Source organism: Bombus bifarius, unplaced genomic scaffold (genome assembly GCF_011952205.1).
Source record: "Bombus bifarius isolate JDL3187 unplaced genomic scaffold, Bbif_JDL3187 scf7180000008165, whole genome shotgun sequence".
NCBI classification, from domain to species: Eukaryota; Metazoa; Arthropoda; class Insecta; order Hymenoptera; family Apidae; genus Bombus; species Bombus bifarius.
In genome coordinates this window covers 95,175-112,588 of record NW_022884487.1, presented here as the reverse complement: position 1 = coordinate 112,588, position 17,414 = coordinate 95,175, and the positions used below count along the sequence as shown (strand labels likewise).

General features: G+C 36.6%; 1 protein-coding gene across 3 annotated transcripts in view; it reads left to right on the top strand.

Moving 5' to 3' along the window:
• The window catches only part of LOC117209013, a 127,895-nt gene that overhangs the window by 46,366 nt on the left and 64,115 nt on the right, over positions 1-17,414 (top strand). The window contains exon 1 of one of the 3 annotated variants that reach the window (XM_033450564.1): positions 13,186-14,373. The exons of 1 other annotated variant lie outside the window; for it this stretch is intronic. In XM_033450564.1, the coding sequence (XP_033306455.1) occupies positions 14,354-14,373 (20 nt within the window). In that variant the 5' untranslated portion in view covers positions 13,186-14,353. Of the gene's footprint in view, positions 1-13,185; positions 14,902-17,414 lie in introns of those variants that run through there. One more of the 3 variants, XM_033450567.1, reaches the window with a different exon arrangement.

The window sequence follows — 17,414 nt, the reverse complement described above, 5'->3', positions numbered from 1 at the left end:
TATCACACGGATATCTTATTGTCAGCGCTAAATACTACGGCGCCACTGTAGAACGCCGGACCTTGGGATATTATTATTCTAAAGAAGCAGGAATAGAACCCTTTTTTCTTCTACGAAAAGGAAAACTGTTGCGAAACTTTTATCAGAATTCGACAATCGGCTAGAGATAATTATTGATAATCAAGTTAATCTTGTAGATCACTTTCTAATCTGGCCTTCATTTCCATTGGTGATTCTTCTGAGAATTCCTTGCAACTTTCTTTAAAAAATGTCGCATTTTCCTGATACGTTGGCGCCATGAACAGGAAATCTATGGAAGACAGCTAAAATATCTTCAAGCGATATTTACAGATAATTATCTTGATATTGGTAACATTTTATGTGATATATTTTTATATGTAGGGTGTGAAGTAATTCTTCATTTCGATTCGATTACAGATTATATTATTTTTATATTTAATTATAGATTCGATTATAGATTATAGATAAATAGATTCTTCGATTATATTAATAGAGTTATACATTTCCATAAAAAATGCCATAAATGCCATAAATCTTTACGTTAAACTTAATCATAATCTTAATGTTAACTCGCTATAATTCCAATTTTTCATCTTACACAATTGTATTTATGCTATAAGCCTTACAAGCCTTATAAGATACTAACCATCAGATTTTCACGTTTGTTCATTCTCTTCGCGATTCGCCATATACCCGTTCCATTAGAGAAATGCGAAGTGAGCGTCCGTCCGTGCGGAAGTCAGAAGTCGACCGACAGCTTCTTCCACTTACGTATCGTTCTGGACCGTTCGGTTTTATGGACAGTAAGATCAGGCTGATCCCCAATTAAATGATTCTTAGCTACAGCTTATGCGAGACATCTTGATAAGACGGCTTTGCGCCAGTATTACTTGCGTCAGACGGGTTAGTACTTGGCGCTTGCGTAAAGGGCCGCGTAAAGTCTTTCGATTAGCCGCGCACGTATTCGCGCGTCCCTGTCCCATTGACACGTGGGTTACAGCACGTCGACACGTGGACTTTGTAACCTTCGTTCACCGGACCACGTGGTTCAACCACCTCTGTTCTTCGTCAACGCATCTCCTTACTTTGTGTTTTCCTACTCCTCTCCTCTTCTCTTCTTTTCCTTTTTTATTTGAAAATTAACACGTTACGGATGGAGGACGTGAATCGACATCTTTTGTTTCTGAAGCGTCGATGACGACGGACGACAACTGGATCCATAGATTTGTAAGATAATATACATATGGTAGCGGACAAAAGAAAATTTAAATGTAAGTGGTATAAAAAATACTATAATTTTACAAAACAAAATTGTATTTGACAATAAAGTACGTGTGCAGTGAGTATTATAGTATATACTCCAGATTAGATGATTGTCAGCAACATCGTTAAAATTACATTTTCTTAAAAATCTAATATTTACGGCACATGAGAATTACGCGGACTACCGTAACGAATAAATTACATTCTTCGCGCAATAAGCTTGGAGCCTTCTTTGGCAGATAACAATGAGAAATTCCCTAACTCATTGTTAAACACGTTCGTTCCTGGTAAAGTGAGTACGTATTTCCCGCAAACGAATTAGTGTTATTGCATTATCTTCGATAAGTGAACATTGTTCACTTGGTACTTCGTTCCTTAGAGACATTCGTTGTTATTCATCATTCTTATTTGTTTAATCTCACTTTGCGGCCATGATCGTTTATTGTTTCCTTTCCTTTGCGACAATGTTCATACTTAGTGAACTTCGTTATGTGTTTACGCATTAAGTAAAAATTTATTATCTGTTCATCCGCTCGAATGAATTATCGACACGCGATTGTTTTACTTTTATTATCAGTCTGCAATTTTCATTCGCACGTTTAACTCACGCGTTCACAAATATACGTGTAAATTGTCAATAATCAGTCATCGCTTTCATGCTATAGCATATATTGAAATACTAAACCCTACTGCGTTCTTTATAAAAAGGTTTCTTTTTAAATAATAATTGGATAATAAATAATAATATTTAAAAAAATAATTGGACAATAGCAAATATTATACGTTGGTGGATCAGGTTTTGAAATTAGGAACACACGTGTAGATATAGTGTGGTCAATTTTAAATCTGTTCGATATTATCTATCGTGTGGATGTGTTGACTGTAGCGGCTGACTAGTTGATTAAGCCGACTATCCGGCCACTTTTGTAGTCGACGATTGGTCAGTTAAGTTGACTATCCGGCTCCTATTGTAGCCGACGACTAGTCGGCGAGTAGTCGGTACAAAAAGCCGATTGATCAGCTGTGTTGCTGATAACTAGATAGGGCACAGAAATAAAATTACGATGTTCTATCTTTACCGTCGTTAGTATAATTTTAATATTTTCTAATATGCGGTATATTTACTTATAGGTACATATTTATATGTAATACAATTATTGCATAAAAAGTTAGAAATAATAACTAGTATTTATTGAAATAAACTAAATCAGTATCAATTAATTAGGAGCTTTGGTCACTGTTTCTCAATTTTATCATAACAAAAATCTCTGTAAAACTAAGAAACAGGATGTAATAAAATAAACATAACAAACAATATTAAACAATCTTCGTTGCTTTCGCAATATTAAATAAGCATAAATTTAACGCGTTTTGCACAAGTGCTTGAAAATAACCAAAATGACCAAACTAGTCGACCGACTAGTCGGCTTCTTAAGAGCCGATTAATCGATTAGTCGGCTAGTCGGCCAAAACCTTCGTCGCTACATCTCTAATCTATTGTTTTCGACTGAGTTTTGTAGTGGTTAGATTCTTGTTGAGAAATTCATCGTTGACTTCTAATGCATATAATGCGGTAGAATTTTCTCTCTGCCTTGTTCCAAAAGAACTGGAAACTGAAAGTTCTTTGGTTCGTTGAAACAACGATGAGATTAAAATACAAAAACTCGAGGAGTGCATACTGGTATAGTCAGATTTCTCGAACGGATTCCACTTCTAAGAATCGAATTCACAGAGCGCCGATACGACTTCACCATGAACAGAACAGAGTAAACCACGATACAAAGAAACAGGAAAGTGGAAATCAAAAGAAGAAAGTATGATCACAGAATGGTTATGGGAATTACTGTTAGCGGTATCTTCGTTGGAAACGGAGCACGCGCTCATCCTATCGCGGTTTGGTACCGGTATAGGTGTATCTGCAGACAATAAATAAGTCGCGATAACGAGAGAGTAACGACAGCGGACCTGCAATCTTATCGAAGGCACGCCGATGTCTCGAATTTATTTTCCAATCAGCGGCGGTGTTTCTATTATATGTGCGATTGCCGCTCTTGCACATAGTCATGCATGTGTAAGTGTGTAAGTACGTATGCATTTAGCGACATTGCGATTTAAAGCGCGCTTCAATGTGACTCTGATATCACTTATTATGTACTCTCGTTGCTTCAAGGAAGGAAAGCGATGAAATGGATTTAATGCCTAAACCATTAACGTGAATTTAAACACACGTTACAAATTATTAGAATTAGTTGATTCTAAATGCAGTGATAAATTATGTGGAAGTAGACGTGAACTGTGAAAAATATTATTTACATATTACTTATAATCGAATTAATTACGAATTTATTTAAATTAATAGCGGTCAACTGGAAAAATATTAAAATAAAGTGTTCATATATATTATAGTCTAAACGTTACAATTCATGAGCGACATATCACACTAATATTATTTTAGAGTACTTTTACTCTTCATTCAAAATCGAGATATAAACGAATCGTTTTATATTTTACACATTTTATACATTTTATATATTATTTAAACTATCGTAAAAATATCGTAATAAGTAACAAATTGTTTGCAACAAAATAATTTCTTATCGTTTCCGTATTTATACTTACACCACGAGATACTATACATGTATCTGATCCTTGGCAGACTTTAAATTGTCCTGTGTTATTTCCGTGTACTTTTCAATCCACGGTTCAGTGATTGACAGCGAAGAAGCTGGCAAGAGCAACGAAAGAGGGCTCCTTGAATGGAAATCTTGTGAAACTCTCCGCGCTTTCTGCGAACAGAAAATTCATTCACACATACGCGTCGGTTTGAACAACAAGAGAACAGTCCGCCACTTATCGAGGCGCCGTCCTAAGGCGTCTATTACCTGTTTGCAAATATTACCTTCGTAGTTTAGAACGTTTCCTTGACGACGTTCCTGCATCGTTTCACTTCCCGACTCGCGTTTCATCTTGCATTCCTATCGGTTATGGCTTCTTTAAAATCTTATAGAGGTACTTCTTCATTCAATTTTACGCTCGATGAAAAGTTCGAATTTGATCCAAAATATTATTACACATAATTCGATACGTTTTTACGATTAGATAAGTGAATTTTCGTGTTAATTATATTATTATCTAAAATCTTCGATCGATACGGAATTAAAACAGAAGAGTATCTTTATGTATATATCTATAATTGGTAAATAAGTCTCCTAAAATTAATGGTAATATTATTAATAAATGCTATATTTAAATTTATATATTCCCATATATATATAAATTTATAGAATATCTCGATGCACGAAGAAGACTAGAAATACTGTCAGCACTGTAGATTTTGTTGTAAAATATCATGTTTTTGAAAAGAAGAGAAATTTCGAAATTTGTCTTTTACCATTTCTTAGTCTAGAATTTAGAATGAAGCTTCCTATATTTAGGCTAATTTACAAGAAGATGATAAATTCATATCTTGATGGCACACGATGTTCATCTATTTAAGAATAAGATGTTTAACACTAGCGTGGTCAAAAATTCTACGTTTAAATTGACGAAAATAATTGATCGAAGTGTATAGGAATAATCGTAGGTACGCAATTTGCGTACAATTGGATTTGCGTAGTCGATGATGAACGATGCGAAAAATTTGAGCACCACTGGGAAGGCCACACATGCAGTATTATTGTTGCAGAGTGGATCTCTCGTCTCAGAGGACAAGCTGTTGTTGTAAAGGCGCGAATGTTATTGCAGCAGAAAGTTGTGGTGTCACAAAGCTGCGGTGGGTCTCGCGGCATTCCGTCCGTTGTGTGTATCACCTAAAGATATCGTCACTGGCAAATACGTCTCTTTCAGGTCCCAGAAAAATCACTACCAATCCATCTGTAAATTTACCGTGAGAGGCACCATAACGTGACAACTTGCAACATTCGATGCACATTCTTGCGCTTATAGGAGCTCGAGTTTCACGCGCAGCATCCTAAAAGGTATTACCAAGGATCGAGCCGGGCGTTGATTATCAGCTTCACTGTCCTTTTATGCCTACATCTACGTCTTCATTTTCTCATCGCTGGCACGAAACTAATCGTTAACTTTTATTGAATCCGATGTTTCTTGGATGGATGCTAAGTCGACTTTGAAGGATTTGTTGCCACTTCTACAGTTAATTTAACGACCGTGAACGTATTTCAGTGCAATTTCTAGTACACAGAAATTTCTCACCTTACTTACGTTCGGATAAATTGGAATATAAACTGCAAAGACAGGATAACATTCTCGAATGACAAAACTGCAATTGTAAAATTTATAAACGAAGATTATAAGTGAAAATGCGTCAATTATATTTTTTTATAGAAGAGTAATTTTAAAATTCAATACACTGCTCATCAATTCCATATCAAAACTGTTTTCTTATTTAACTTTCGGATTAAGTATATACACAACGTTTAAAAAATATAAATAACACGTAATATCATATCTTTCCCATGCGATATCAAGACTACATACATATATACATACATATACCACGTTTTGACGCAGAATCGGTTTTACCAGTGAATTCATAGATCACCCAGCCGCGATTCGTTCGGAATACATCACCAGGAACGTGTGATCGCGGGTTTGAGATTCTTGACAAATTTTAAGATTGACGCAGGAATGTCCGAAATCGTTGGTAATAATTCGAGGAGCCGTGGAGGACCACACAGGATCGAGGATGAATCCTTGGAGGGTCCTGACTTCTGAGATGAAGGTATACGTATACCTCGTGGCACGTTACGATGAAATAAAACGTGAACGTACCTGGTATGCCTCCATCCACTTTCAAAATCCTCTCGTGGATCCTGCGGGACATCCTCAGCCGCATCGTTACGTTAATGGGACGGACTATTATTTAATTCCACCAAATTGCCGGTCGGCCTCCGAAACAGGCGTAAAACCTCTTAAAAATTGCCGCAGGACCTTCTTACTCCCGAATTCTACGAAAACGAATTTAAACGAATACAAACGAATACAAAGTTCAATACTGTTTTCAACCAATAACGCAGATCGTTATCACGTTAATTTATATAGTCGATTAAAAATATTGGATACGCCACCACTTCCCGTTTTATTTGAAACTTATCGAGTCTTGTGATAAGTTAATTGAGTGATCGTATTACATATATCGAATTAATTAATACAAGTCACAAAGACCTATATATAAAGGGGATGTCTTTTTTGTCGTAGGCAAAGGATAGAATTTAAAAAAGCGATGTCTTTAAGATTCGATCTTAAATGATAGCTATTATAAAGTAATTCCATCTTGAATTCCGATCATTATCTCGTACTAAAACTATTCACCTAGCTGTTAGGGGAAATTGCATCTTATATTATCTAAACGTGTATAATTAATGATATATACAACATTTGATTTGAAACCTGCTGTTATACATATACAGTGACTGGTATTAATATCCATGCACGATAATATACGGGATATTTTATTATTACATATATAGTTGATTGTTTTCTAATATATTAAAACAGATATTGTAGTTTGCAGAAATATATATAAGTTATTTAATGCACGTACCTTCTCGAAGTAAAAAAAACAATAAATTTCACGAAGTGTCCCAATAATAATGCTCATGAGTATTAAAATGTTTATAAGAATTAGCTAGAAAAATTATCGTATGTAAACCGTTTATTTTTCTTTTTCTGATATGATCAAAGAGTAACCAGAACTATTGTAAAAGATTCGTGTTTAGGCTATTCTGGTCATTTATCCGGAGAAAGGAAGGAACGTACAGCGCGTAGATATTGCGTAGCTGGCTTACATATGCGCGGGAGTTGAATTACGTGGTGTCGCACGAGAGTAAAGAAAGAGAAGAAAGGAGAAAACGTATTAAAAGGATATAAGAGAGCGGGCCACGACCGCAAACTGATTAAATGCGGTTTACTCAGACTATGCTGCTACGCCACAGGGCTCGGTACCGGCCTGTAAGCTACACGAGTTGAAAGAAACTCCTTGTGACTTATGTACTTGTGATATACAATGTACTGTATTCTTTACGGTCACTTGAGTTACCTTATGATCTTTTTCTTCAATCAATTTTCTGCCTATATTTGTATTCCATTTCTATCATTGCTGTCATCTGGTTTTAATCGTTATCATTGAAACTACGTACATCACTTGAAATGTATAAATTATCAAGTTAAAAATGTAAACTTGAAACTTTTAAGATCCAGAAATATACAAAAATATTAGTTTTATATTAAATGGTAAGGCATATTAATGTCTGATAATTTATGTGTCTTATGATTAAACACTGGAACTATCAAACTCGTTAGAACGACGAGTCTCACAATCATATCTTTTCTTTCTGCATTTACTAAAAATACAGGGTGCATCGAAAATGCTATGTCGACCAGAGGTGACTTGTTATGCAAAAGCAAATCGGAAATGTGGAGTGAAAATTTTTGAAACGACGCTTCGTTATCAAGAAAAATCAACGATGAAGTTTCGTCAAGTACGCGTGCACTTAAGAGATAATGAGAGTCGGTTGAAGGAGTTTCTGCGCACTCAGGTACTCTATTTAGTGATACAAACCGAATGGAGATGATTTTCTGTACAAAGGAAGCCGGAAATTTAATACCCGTGCACTTGAAAAGTAACGAAAGTCAACTAGACGGAACTTCAAAGTTGATGTTCTCGGAAATGAAGTCTTGTATTGACAATTGTCAGTCTACGTTTTCCACTTACTTTGCACGGAGAATCAGCTCCATTCGGCTTGTATCACCGAACAGAGTGCCTAAATGCGTAGAAACCTATTTAACCGATTCTCGTTATCTCTTAAATGCATGTGTACTTGACGAAATTTTATCGTAGATTTCCTCGCAACCGAAAACTTGTTTCACAAATTGTCACTCTACATTTTCCATTTGCTTTTTCCTAGAAAATCCTCCCCTTTCAGCTTGTATCACGATTTTGGGCACACCCTATATACCAGTGCTGTTAAGAAATTAACATTTATTGAGATAGAAACATGATTGTATATATCTACTTATTTTCGTTATGAATAATGTTACATATCGTACATATTGTATAATTTAATTAGATTAATATACAGAATGTTTTATTAATCGAGAATAAAGTTGCCGAATAATATATGTAATATCATGAACACTCTTCCTTTGGAAGAGAAAAGAATTTCGTAAATAACGAAATTAGTTGAATTGTATCTAGCAGACTAACGTATCTGAAGTACACGGATTTTTTAAATCACATTATCATAGTAATTGAAATTTTCGTGATTAAAACAATCAATATAATCAGGACGTTCCAAATGATAGCAACTCTGTATTAGATTAAGTTGATAGTCTTTCAGTAAATTCCAAAAAATTAATATTAAAATTGACTTATGAATAAAAGAATCCAATATTAAATTATATTATAATAACTGTGATAATAACTATATAGTATAATATTATTCAATAGAATATTCTTATATTAATCGTAATTATATAATTCTTAGAAATTCCATAGTGAATAGTTTTTAATCTGCCAAATCTCATGAAGATAAACTAACTTATCTGATTAAGTCTCTTATTCGTCCAGGTGTCTTTTTACTTTAGAAAAGTATTTTAACCTTCAAGACCGAATATTTAGTCATTTAATGATATTGATAGGAAAACAAATATATTAAGTGGAAAATTAAGAATACAAGAAAAACACGTTAACAATTAGTTACATATTCAGCGTACAATTAGTATGAATAATACATTTTATTGTTAGCCTTTTTTCAATTTAAATTCGTGTTTACTCATTAGCAAATGTATAGGAAAATACATGTGCTGTGTATGAAACATTAATGTTATAGGCAGTGTTTTTTTCGAGAAATTTGGTTTCCTTGATAATCAGCAATAAATCGTAGAAAGAAGATAGATTTAATCAATATCGATTCGTGATATTTCAAATTTTAGCGTAAACGTTTATCAAAGAATAAAAAGTGATCATTACCCTCCTTCGTGATTCGAATACTCAATGTTGAAGGACGTAGCTTATGCACATAACTTATGTAATGTCACGTGTCAACAAGAATCTTGGCGAATTATAATTGATATACATTTGCACTCGTGATTTTTCTTTTTTTAGCTGAGAAACGTGCGTGTAATCTCATTTGTTTTTATTGTTTGACATTCAGAACATTTTTTTTCAGTATACATAAATCATTTTAATTCAATACTATAGTTATTGGTAATTCTAAGATTTAACATTTCTGTTTATAAAACTATGATTTTATTGATACGGTGTTAATTTTCAATCGTTTTATCTTCGGCTACATGAGTAAATGATAACAATTGATACAAATGAATACATGAAAACAATTGAAAAATTCTATACTTTATCAACTACTTTTATACTATCTTAACGAAAATTTCAGAATAAAGGTTCATTTATATAAATCGATGAACATAATCGTATATTTTAAATGTATTTTATTAAAATGTAGTGATTGAAATATAATAGTTGCAGTAAAGGCCTGAGATCCACAAAAAAAAAAGAAAAAAGAAGGGTCCTGCTTCAGTCGTAGAAAGAAAAAGTTGTCGACAAAAAAAGAAACCGAAAAATGAATTTGTGCTAGTGTGAAATCTTGCAGTTTGGTCGTTCGATGGAAACTTCGTGTAGTGAGAAGGGTATTTCTTTGTAGAACGTAAATGGAATCGGAATTTCACGACCCGGTAGGCGTCTTGGTTCCACCTGATAAGCGAGACAGAGGTCCTGTTGCATTGTACGTTGACTTAAACCGTTGCAGGACTCAGGTATTTTAGTCAGGTACTTTCGTAAATTTGACCTGCACTTGGCACCGGCATTTGTCACCTTCAATAATTAAATGTGCACCCAAATTTTTCCTTATTCCCGGGTAAGCGTCGGCTTCTGACCATTTTTTTCTTGGAGCCGACTTCTCATCTTCGGCAGTAAGCTAACTGCTTGTTTCGTTCCTTCCGGGGCAACTCGAAAACGGTGTAACGTGTAGCATAACAACAGTGGGCCAGATAGTCAAGATAAAGAATCGTGTCTCTCCAGGATCAAACGTACCGATCTTCAGGAACGTACTATTACATACTCGCCAACGTTTGCCAAAGTTATTTGAAAATAACAAACATTCCATTTAGCTTTTTACTTAGTACTATCGATAAACTGTTTAGGTTTACATAACCGCTTTTTTTCGTCGCTAGGAGAAGAGATCGAGATTTCACGCAAGATTTACATAGACAGAAACGGGCAAATGTCGGTAGAACTGTGTCAATATGGTACGGCCCTGCGAGGTGCCAAACTCTCTCACACAACAGTCCTTTTTCCGTGAACGGAAAATTAGACCATTCAGAATACGATTTGGCGACAACGAGTCGGAACTCTAATAAGACCTAGAGAAACCTTGGCTCGGCTGTCTTCCATGAATTTCGAGTGACAATCTCTTTTCAAACAGTTCGGGGTATCGACAGAAATTAATTAACGACCCTCCGGGCAAATATTGTCCTTCTCGGATCACAATTATCTTCCGTCTCTTAAAAAGTTGAAGATACTATTAGAAATTATTAGCAATTTAATTCTTTTCCAAATGACGAATTAACTCATCTACTCTGTGGAATGTAACTTAAAATACGAATAGTGTCATCAAAGCTATATTTACAACAGAAGACGTAGATTTATTAAATTTGCTTAAACATACAAAGCTGAATTCTTATGTTAGATCGTGTCTCACTACTATCTGGATCACAGACTATCGCATTTCTTACGCATAAGCAAAGTATAACTGCCAACGCACACATATGAAAACTAGGAAAATGGAAAGAGTCTTTGCATCGGAATGCGATGAATCTAGACTTCGCATAATACACTGTGTCTCATGACTGTAAATATATGAAACCACTCAAAAGCTTTCAATCTTTATATCTCGTGTTATACATTTTTAGACGTTAACTCGATAACAAAAGAACGAAGTACACCATGTTTGACATCGTATTTAGAAAGAATTTTCCCTTTTCTTCTACAAAAAGGATAGATCACGTTCACTGAAAACGAAAAAAGAAAAACGGAAGAACATCGATACATACAATGAATAACCATTTAAATCATACAATAACTATTAAAAATACTACTACTGAATATTGAAGCTATCTCGATTTTTGTCAAGCTTCGCTAATACGATCACGACATTCTGCTATCATAGCAGCGCTAATGAATTTTCAAAATGTTTCATATAACGCACATAATATATTCGCAGCGTGTGTCTAGGAATATTCGAATAGCTTCGTAAGTTTACGTAAGAAATAAAAATTTTAGATTGGTTTTATAGTTATGAGATGTACTCAGTACTTATGTATCTGGCATACGCGAAATGTTCGCTCGCACAATGTAATTCTCCATCACTAGCGACGCAGCGAACAACTCCACGAAACGAGCGTGATCCGCCAACTTTCTGTCTGACATTCTGGCGATCACACGCGTGTTGCTGATAATCACTGGTCAATTGATAATTAATTATCTCGTTGTTGAGCATGCGTTCGACGAGACGTGAGTCGGTACGGTTTGCAAGCCAGTACCTCATCTTCGGCCGGGCGAGATGAACCAGCTCTCCAACCAATCCGACTTTCTTTCCTTCGCGATCACCTTTGTTCTTCTTCGACGCTCTTCGAACCAGTCGGACGTTCATCGTGAGAATACTGTAACTTTAACATTTATCGAAGTATATTAAAAGAACTGTGCCGTTGACTCTCTCGAGAAAACAAACTTCGAACTGGCTGGACATTGCGTAAGAGCCGCGCGTCATCCTCGGTATGGTTGATTCAACACAAAGAAGAAGACGGTGTATAGGTGCGTGCCGTAATTTATATCGTGTGGCCGTCATCTTCGCTGCGAAATAAAAATAATAAGTAACGACGGAATATGAAAGAATCCAATCGATAGGATGCACGTTAATGTTGTTACGTTGTTTATGCCACTGATGTGAATTCTCACGTACGATACATTGATCTGTCGATTGATTTGTATGTTTGATCCGAATAAACGAGTTGAATGTTGGAATTTTTAAATTGTCACGTAAATTGTCGCGTAAATTGTCACGCAGTATGCCGTATAATACGTAAATATTTACATCCAAATTGGAATCGAATAAGGAAAAACCGACACGAAATAAATGTGTCGATAAAGCTGTGAAATTGATTAATCATGCCGAAATTTTTGCAATTGAGCAAAGCAAATGAAAGGAGAACAATATTACAAACCTAATTACGAAGAAAGACTATTACACGAACAATGGATATGTTCGATGTGTTGCTTTTACTCGATGTATTGAAGCCAATGTACATTTATCGATAAAAGGATATCGATTATTGTTTCCGACGAGAATACAAGGTAAATAAAGGAACTGCGAACGACACGCCTCCTGCGTGGACTTAAATCGAAATCATTCAACAACGATCGATCCCCCAAAAAAGAAAAGTGCTACTCCTTACTTCTTTTTGTTTACTCAACTTCCGGAGGGTTCAAACCGACTTTGATCCTAAAGTAACGCCAACAGCTTTTTTAACGTATTTACCTTCCTACCTTGCAGAATAGAACAATATCGATAGGGTTGCAAGGATACCCGTAACCCATAGGGTCTATGGGCAGCTAGGAAAGATGTGAAGACTAAGAGGGAGTGAAAAAGGGGTAGGAGGTGAAAAGAAGGGAAAGAGAGTTAAGAAGAAAGAAAAAGAGAGAGAGAGAAAGATTGTTGGGAGGGGGTAGTAACACAGCGAGAGAGAGAGAGAGGGGGGTAAAGTAAGAGCGATGGAGGGGCAGCCTCGTGTACGCAACGAGTGGAGGGGTAGCACGAGAGGGGTGGGGGTACGGACTAGGCAAGCAACGGCAGCAGGGCAGCGGCCAGGTAAGCGAAGAGCGAACACTAGTGGGGCTGACTCGCGCGCCTCCGAGCCTCCGGGACTCTCACAAGTTGTATATCGTCGTGCTACGCGTTCTACGGTCGTGTTGTTGCGCTGCCACCGTCGCCGCTACGTCGTAGTTGTGCTCGTGCAGTGACAACGCGCCGTCGTGTTCCTACGTGTTGATCGTCAACGATCTAACATCGAACGTATTGCCAACAAAATTCCAGCTAAAGAACGCAACCGATCATCGACCTGTCTTTGCCGCCTCTTCTTTTCGTTCTTTGTTTTTTATCGCATACACGAGAAAAGCAGGAAGAAGTTTGAGGAGAGACGCAGGTTCACCATATACCCGAGAACACCTCACTCCGAAAGGAGTTCTCCCTCTCTCTCTCTCTCTTTCCTCGGAGCTTTTTACCGTCCACCCTCGTCGCATCGTAACACGCCACTTTGGGTGAGCGCCAACGATCCCCAGTAACGCACCGACTGCTCAGTCACGACGATGTTGGCACAAATCCAAGTGCGCCCAGTGGTTTCCTGCTACCTGCGCCGCGCTGGGATTCTTACCGTTTTCGCCGTTTCCAATTCGTTCTTGTAACAAACACGGTGAGAAAGTGCGAGTTTAAGGATCAAAGGTTTCAGGGGTTGAACGATCGTGAACACGATCTTGCTGAAGTGTCCGATGCGATTGAGGAGTTTGGTTTGTTACATGTTCGTTTGCTCGATCGGTGGTGGCTGCGAGGGAATCGAACGCCACCACGGCGCAGTGTTTACATGTAGCAGTGCGCGAAGTAATCGAAGGTGCACGAACGGTTTTCACTCGGCTTCTTCCGCGAATTATTCAAGTTTTACCAGCGTTTTATTCAGTTCGCCTGTTTAAAAGTGTAATGTGTGAATCTGTTAGTTCGCGATCTGGTTCGACTTAATGACGGATACGCCTGGTACATTGACCGATCATCGAACGAGGCGAGAGAGTAACATTGTTGCGGTGTTCGCGCGATAGTGTAAGAGAGATTCGATCAGTGAAGTCGACGGGAGAAGTAACCGTGAAAAGTATCGTCAAGAGAAGAAAATCGCATAATAAGAAGTCGCTGAATGCAAGGATTTTGAAAGTAGCTCCAGAAGGCCAGCCCGACGCGATGCGTCGACGCTGCTGACGCAACGCGCCTGGATGCGTCTCACTTTAAGCACGTGAGTGATCCGATTTCCTTAATTTTGAACAAGTTGAAATAAAAGAAAGAAAAAAATAGCGGCGATTGAAATTCGAGTGAAGACGTTTTGATTTTACCTCGAAGCGATCCCGCTGGATCGTTCGAGGATCCGATTTTTCTTCCATCTGAATTGTTTAGCGTGCGATCGGGTTAAAAATGGTTCGAAAGCGATCGGGTAAAAGAACGATCTCGGCATGTCCGCCACGATATTCGGATACTTGAATGTTCGTTCCTGTGGCTCGTGATTTACACGTGCGCGTTTTAGTTGTTTGTTTCGATATCCATTGTCGATCACCCCATTCTGTATAGTCGGTGGTAGCCGTGGTGCGATAGTTGTGTTGCTGTTGGTGGTAGTGGTCGCGAGTGCGCACGCGACGACCGGTGGTGAATGATCCTGACTCCGGGCTGACAAAGGTTTTCGTATACGAATACTGGGATGACGTCCGCTTCGGATTACGCGCTCTCTTTACGATCTCGTCAATCTACATCGTCTAACGCGGAACCAAATGTAAGTGTTTTAGCAAGCACGTACGGCATGTATCTTGAAATATGCTCTATCGCGTATTTCGTTAAATTCTATCTCCTTTATCTTGTTATCTTCATGGTTACGCGACGATGAATGGAACCATTTTTTTGCTCGTTCGAAAGCGAACATCTTTAGAGGTTTGCACGAGGAACGCGTTTAACGCCAGAGGGAACTTGGTCGAGCTGTGTATGCTTGGATAACGGTACTTTAGCTGGCAGGGGGTGAAGTGTTAGGAACTAGTGATACAGTCTACAAACCATGCAAATAGACGTGTAACGTGGAACTAATATTTCCCGTTCTACGACACGCATTGAGAAAGTGAAGTTATATAAAACGAGACTTTATGTCGTGTTCGATGTGAGCTCTTATAAAGATTGCACTGCGTTTCATAGCTGATGCATTGTTCGTACTTCTTGAACATTCTATGAGTATGGTGTTAGTGATCGAAATCTGTTAAATGTTTCGTTATTGGAATTTCGTCTGACTTTAGTCAAACTCAAAATACTTTTAATTTAACTAATTGAAAGTTGGGGTTGAAGTTAAATTATAGGAGATTTTATGACGCGTTTATATCTTCCAGTTAGATCCAAAATACATTAGTTGTGAAATTTCGTTATTACTTAAAAATTATTAATAATCCTGATTTTATCCGAAAAGAAATGAAAACAGATATTTTCTTGTAATATCATAATTTTCTTAGATTACCATATTCTCGATGCATAATATTACACTTTTCTAAATAAGTGAATTGTTTATAATTCCGATATTTACTCTATGAAAGAATCCTACCTAAATATCGATTCTTAAAGAATATTCAAATAAAAAAAAATTGTTTATTATAATATTCATTCATTTATTTTTCGGCAGATGGTATTTACACGTATCTAGAAATTTTCAAATCTTTGATACAATGCCACTTCAATAAGATATTTATTTTGAAGCCATCGATCTGTCACGTGTTCTAATCTCCCATTCTCCAAGATATCGTACAAGTCTTCTAAGAACAAGCGTAAGTTTAGTTTTACGTGACCGACGCGACGGATAAAAGCGTAGCAATCCGTAGATCCTCGATCGGATGCAACCTATGAAGATGATGGAATTCTGTTACTTTGGTGGTTATCAAAAGCGATGAATTGTCAGTTGAAAAATCAAACGATACGTCGACGATAAGCCAACATATTTTAGATAAGCGAAACGCGCAATTAAAATGCTTTCTGAATGAGACTCGTTCGATTAACCAACGATCGCATAGACTATCCGGCTCTCACGCTCGTTACTGTTCTACTTTCTTCTGTATTTCTCCCTTCTTATCTCTTTCTTGCTCTATCTTCCTCCGTTTCCGACATCTCGACTAATCTTCGATTGCTGCAAACCGTTTTGAACCTTCTTCCTTCTTCTTTCTTCTGGAATGATAAATCAAAAACCCGCTTGCTGTAACAGTTCTCTTTTGTCTGGTAAGATAGCATGTATAGTTAGCTTTGTGCAATTCCTTATCGAGATTCTGATTTTTTATGGTCAATTCAATTTCACTTATCTGTAAAATCAGTAATAATAAAACAAAAATTCAAAAACATTTGTGTGACACAGTTTTGTAAAATAATTACAATAGTTTAGTTACGTACATTTATTAATCGCCATACATAGTATCTAATAGAATCGTAATTATTACTTCAACTATAGAAATAAATTAATTTACTTCTCTAATCTATCATTTAGTTGACACGTGAAAATGAGAATACTTAATTTGTATTTACGTGTTCTATAAATTGTGATAATCGATAATACTGCATAATTATTGTCGTAATTTTTTTTTAATATATATTTATTTTGATATTGATAAAGATGTATTATTTAATTCTTTAAAGTATTTGAGACAAATACAGAAGAATATCTTAAATAAATATTTGAAAATCAGAAGAAAATGGTATTGCGACAATTTGCTAATCTTTCTTTTTAATGTTATCTATTTTGCTATTAGAAGAGAATTGGTCATTGACCACCGTACAATATAAATCTGTCTGATATTTGGCCAACGCTATATTCTCTAGCAATAGGTGGTCAAATGTTATTTTTACACATATTGAACACATGTTTTGATAACGTAATCAGTCTCCACCTCGTGTATGTCGACGATAACAAACCGGTCAATTACATTTGCTTCCAATTACCCTGCGTTATTTTTAATGGCTCTTTCGATATATTATATTTCTAACAGGATAGCAAACGCTTACGGTTAAAATCAAACGAGCGTTAAAATCAAGCGTGCGCTCGATCTAATACGATCGATGTAAAAAGAAATGCTAGATTAATTTCAAAACATCCAGCTCTTACGAAATTTTCCTCGTCTACCAATCTGAATAGTGAAAATGTTCGACGAATATGACGTGATGAACTTAATGAAGCTCAATTCACGCTACAAACATGCGAACGTTTCAAATCCTGGCGACACATGTGCTAAGATGAATAACAAGCGAACACAAGAAAGATTTTAGCGG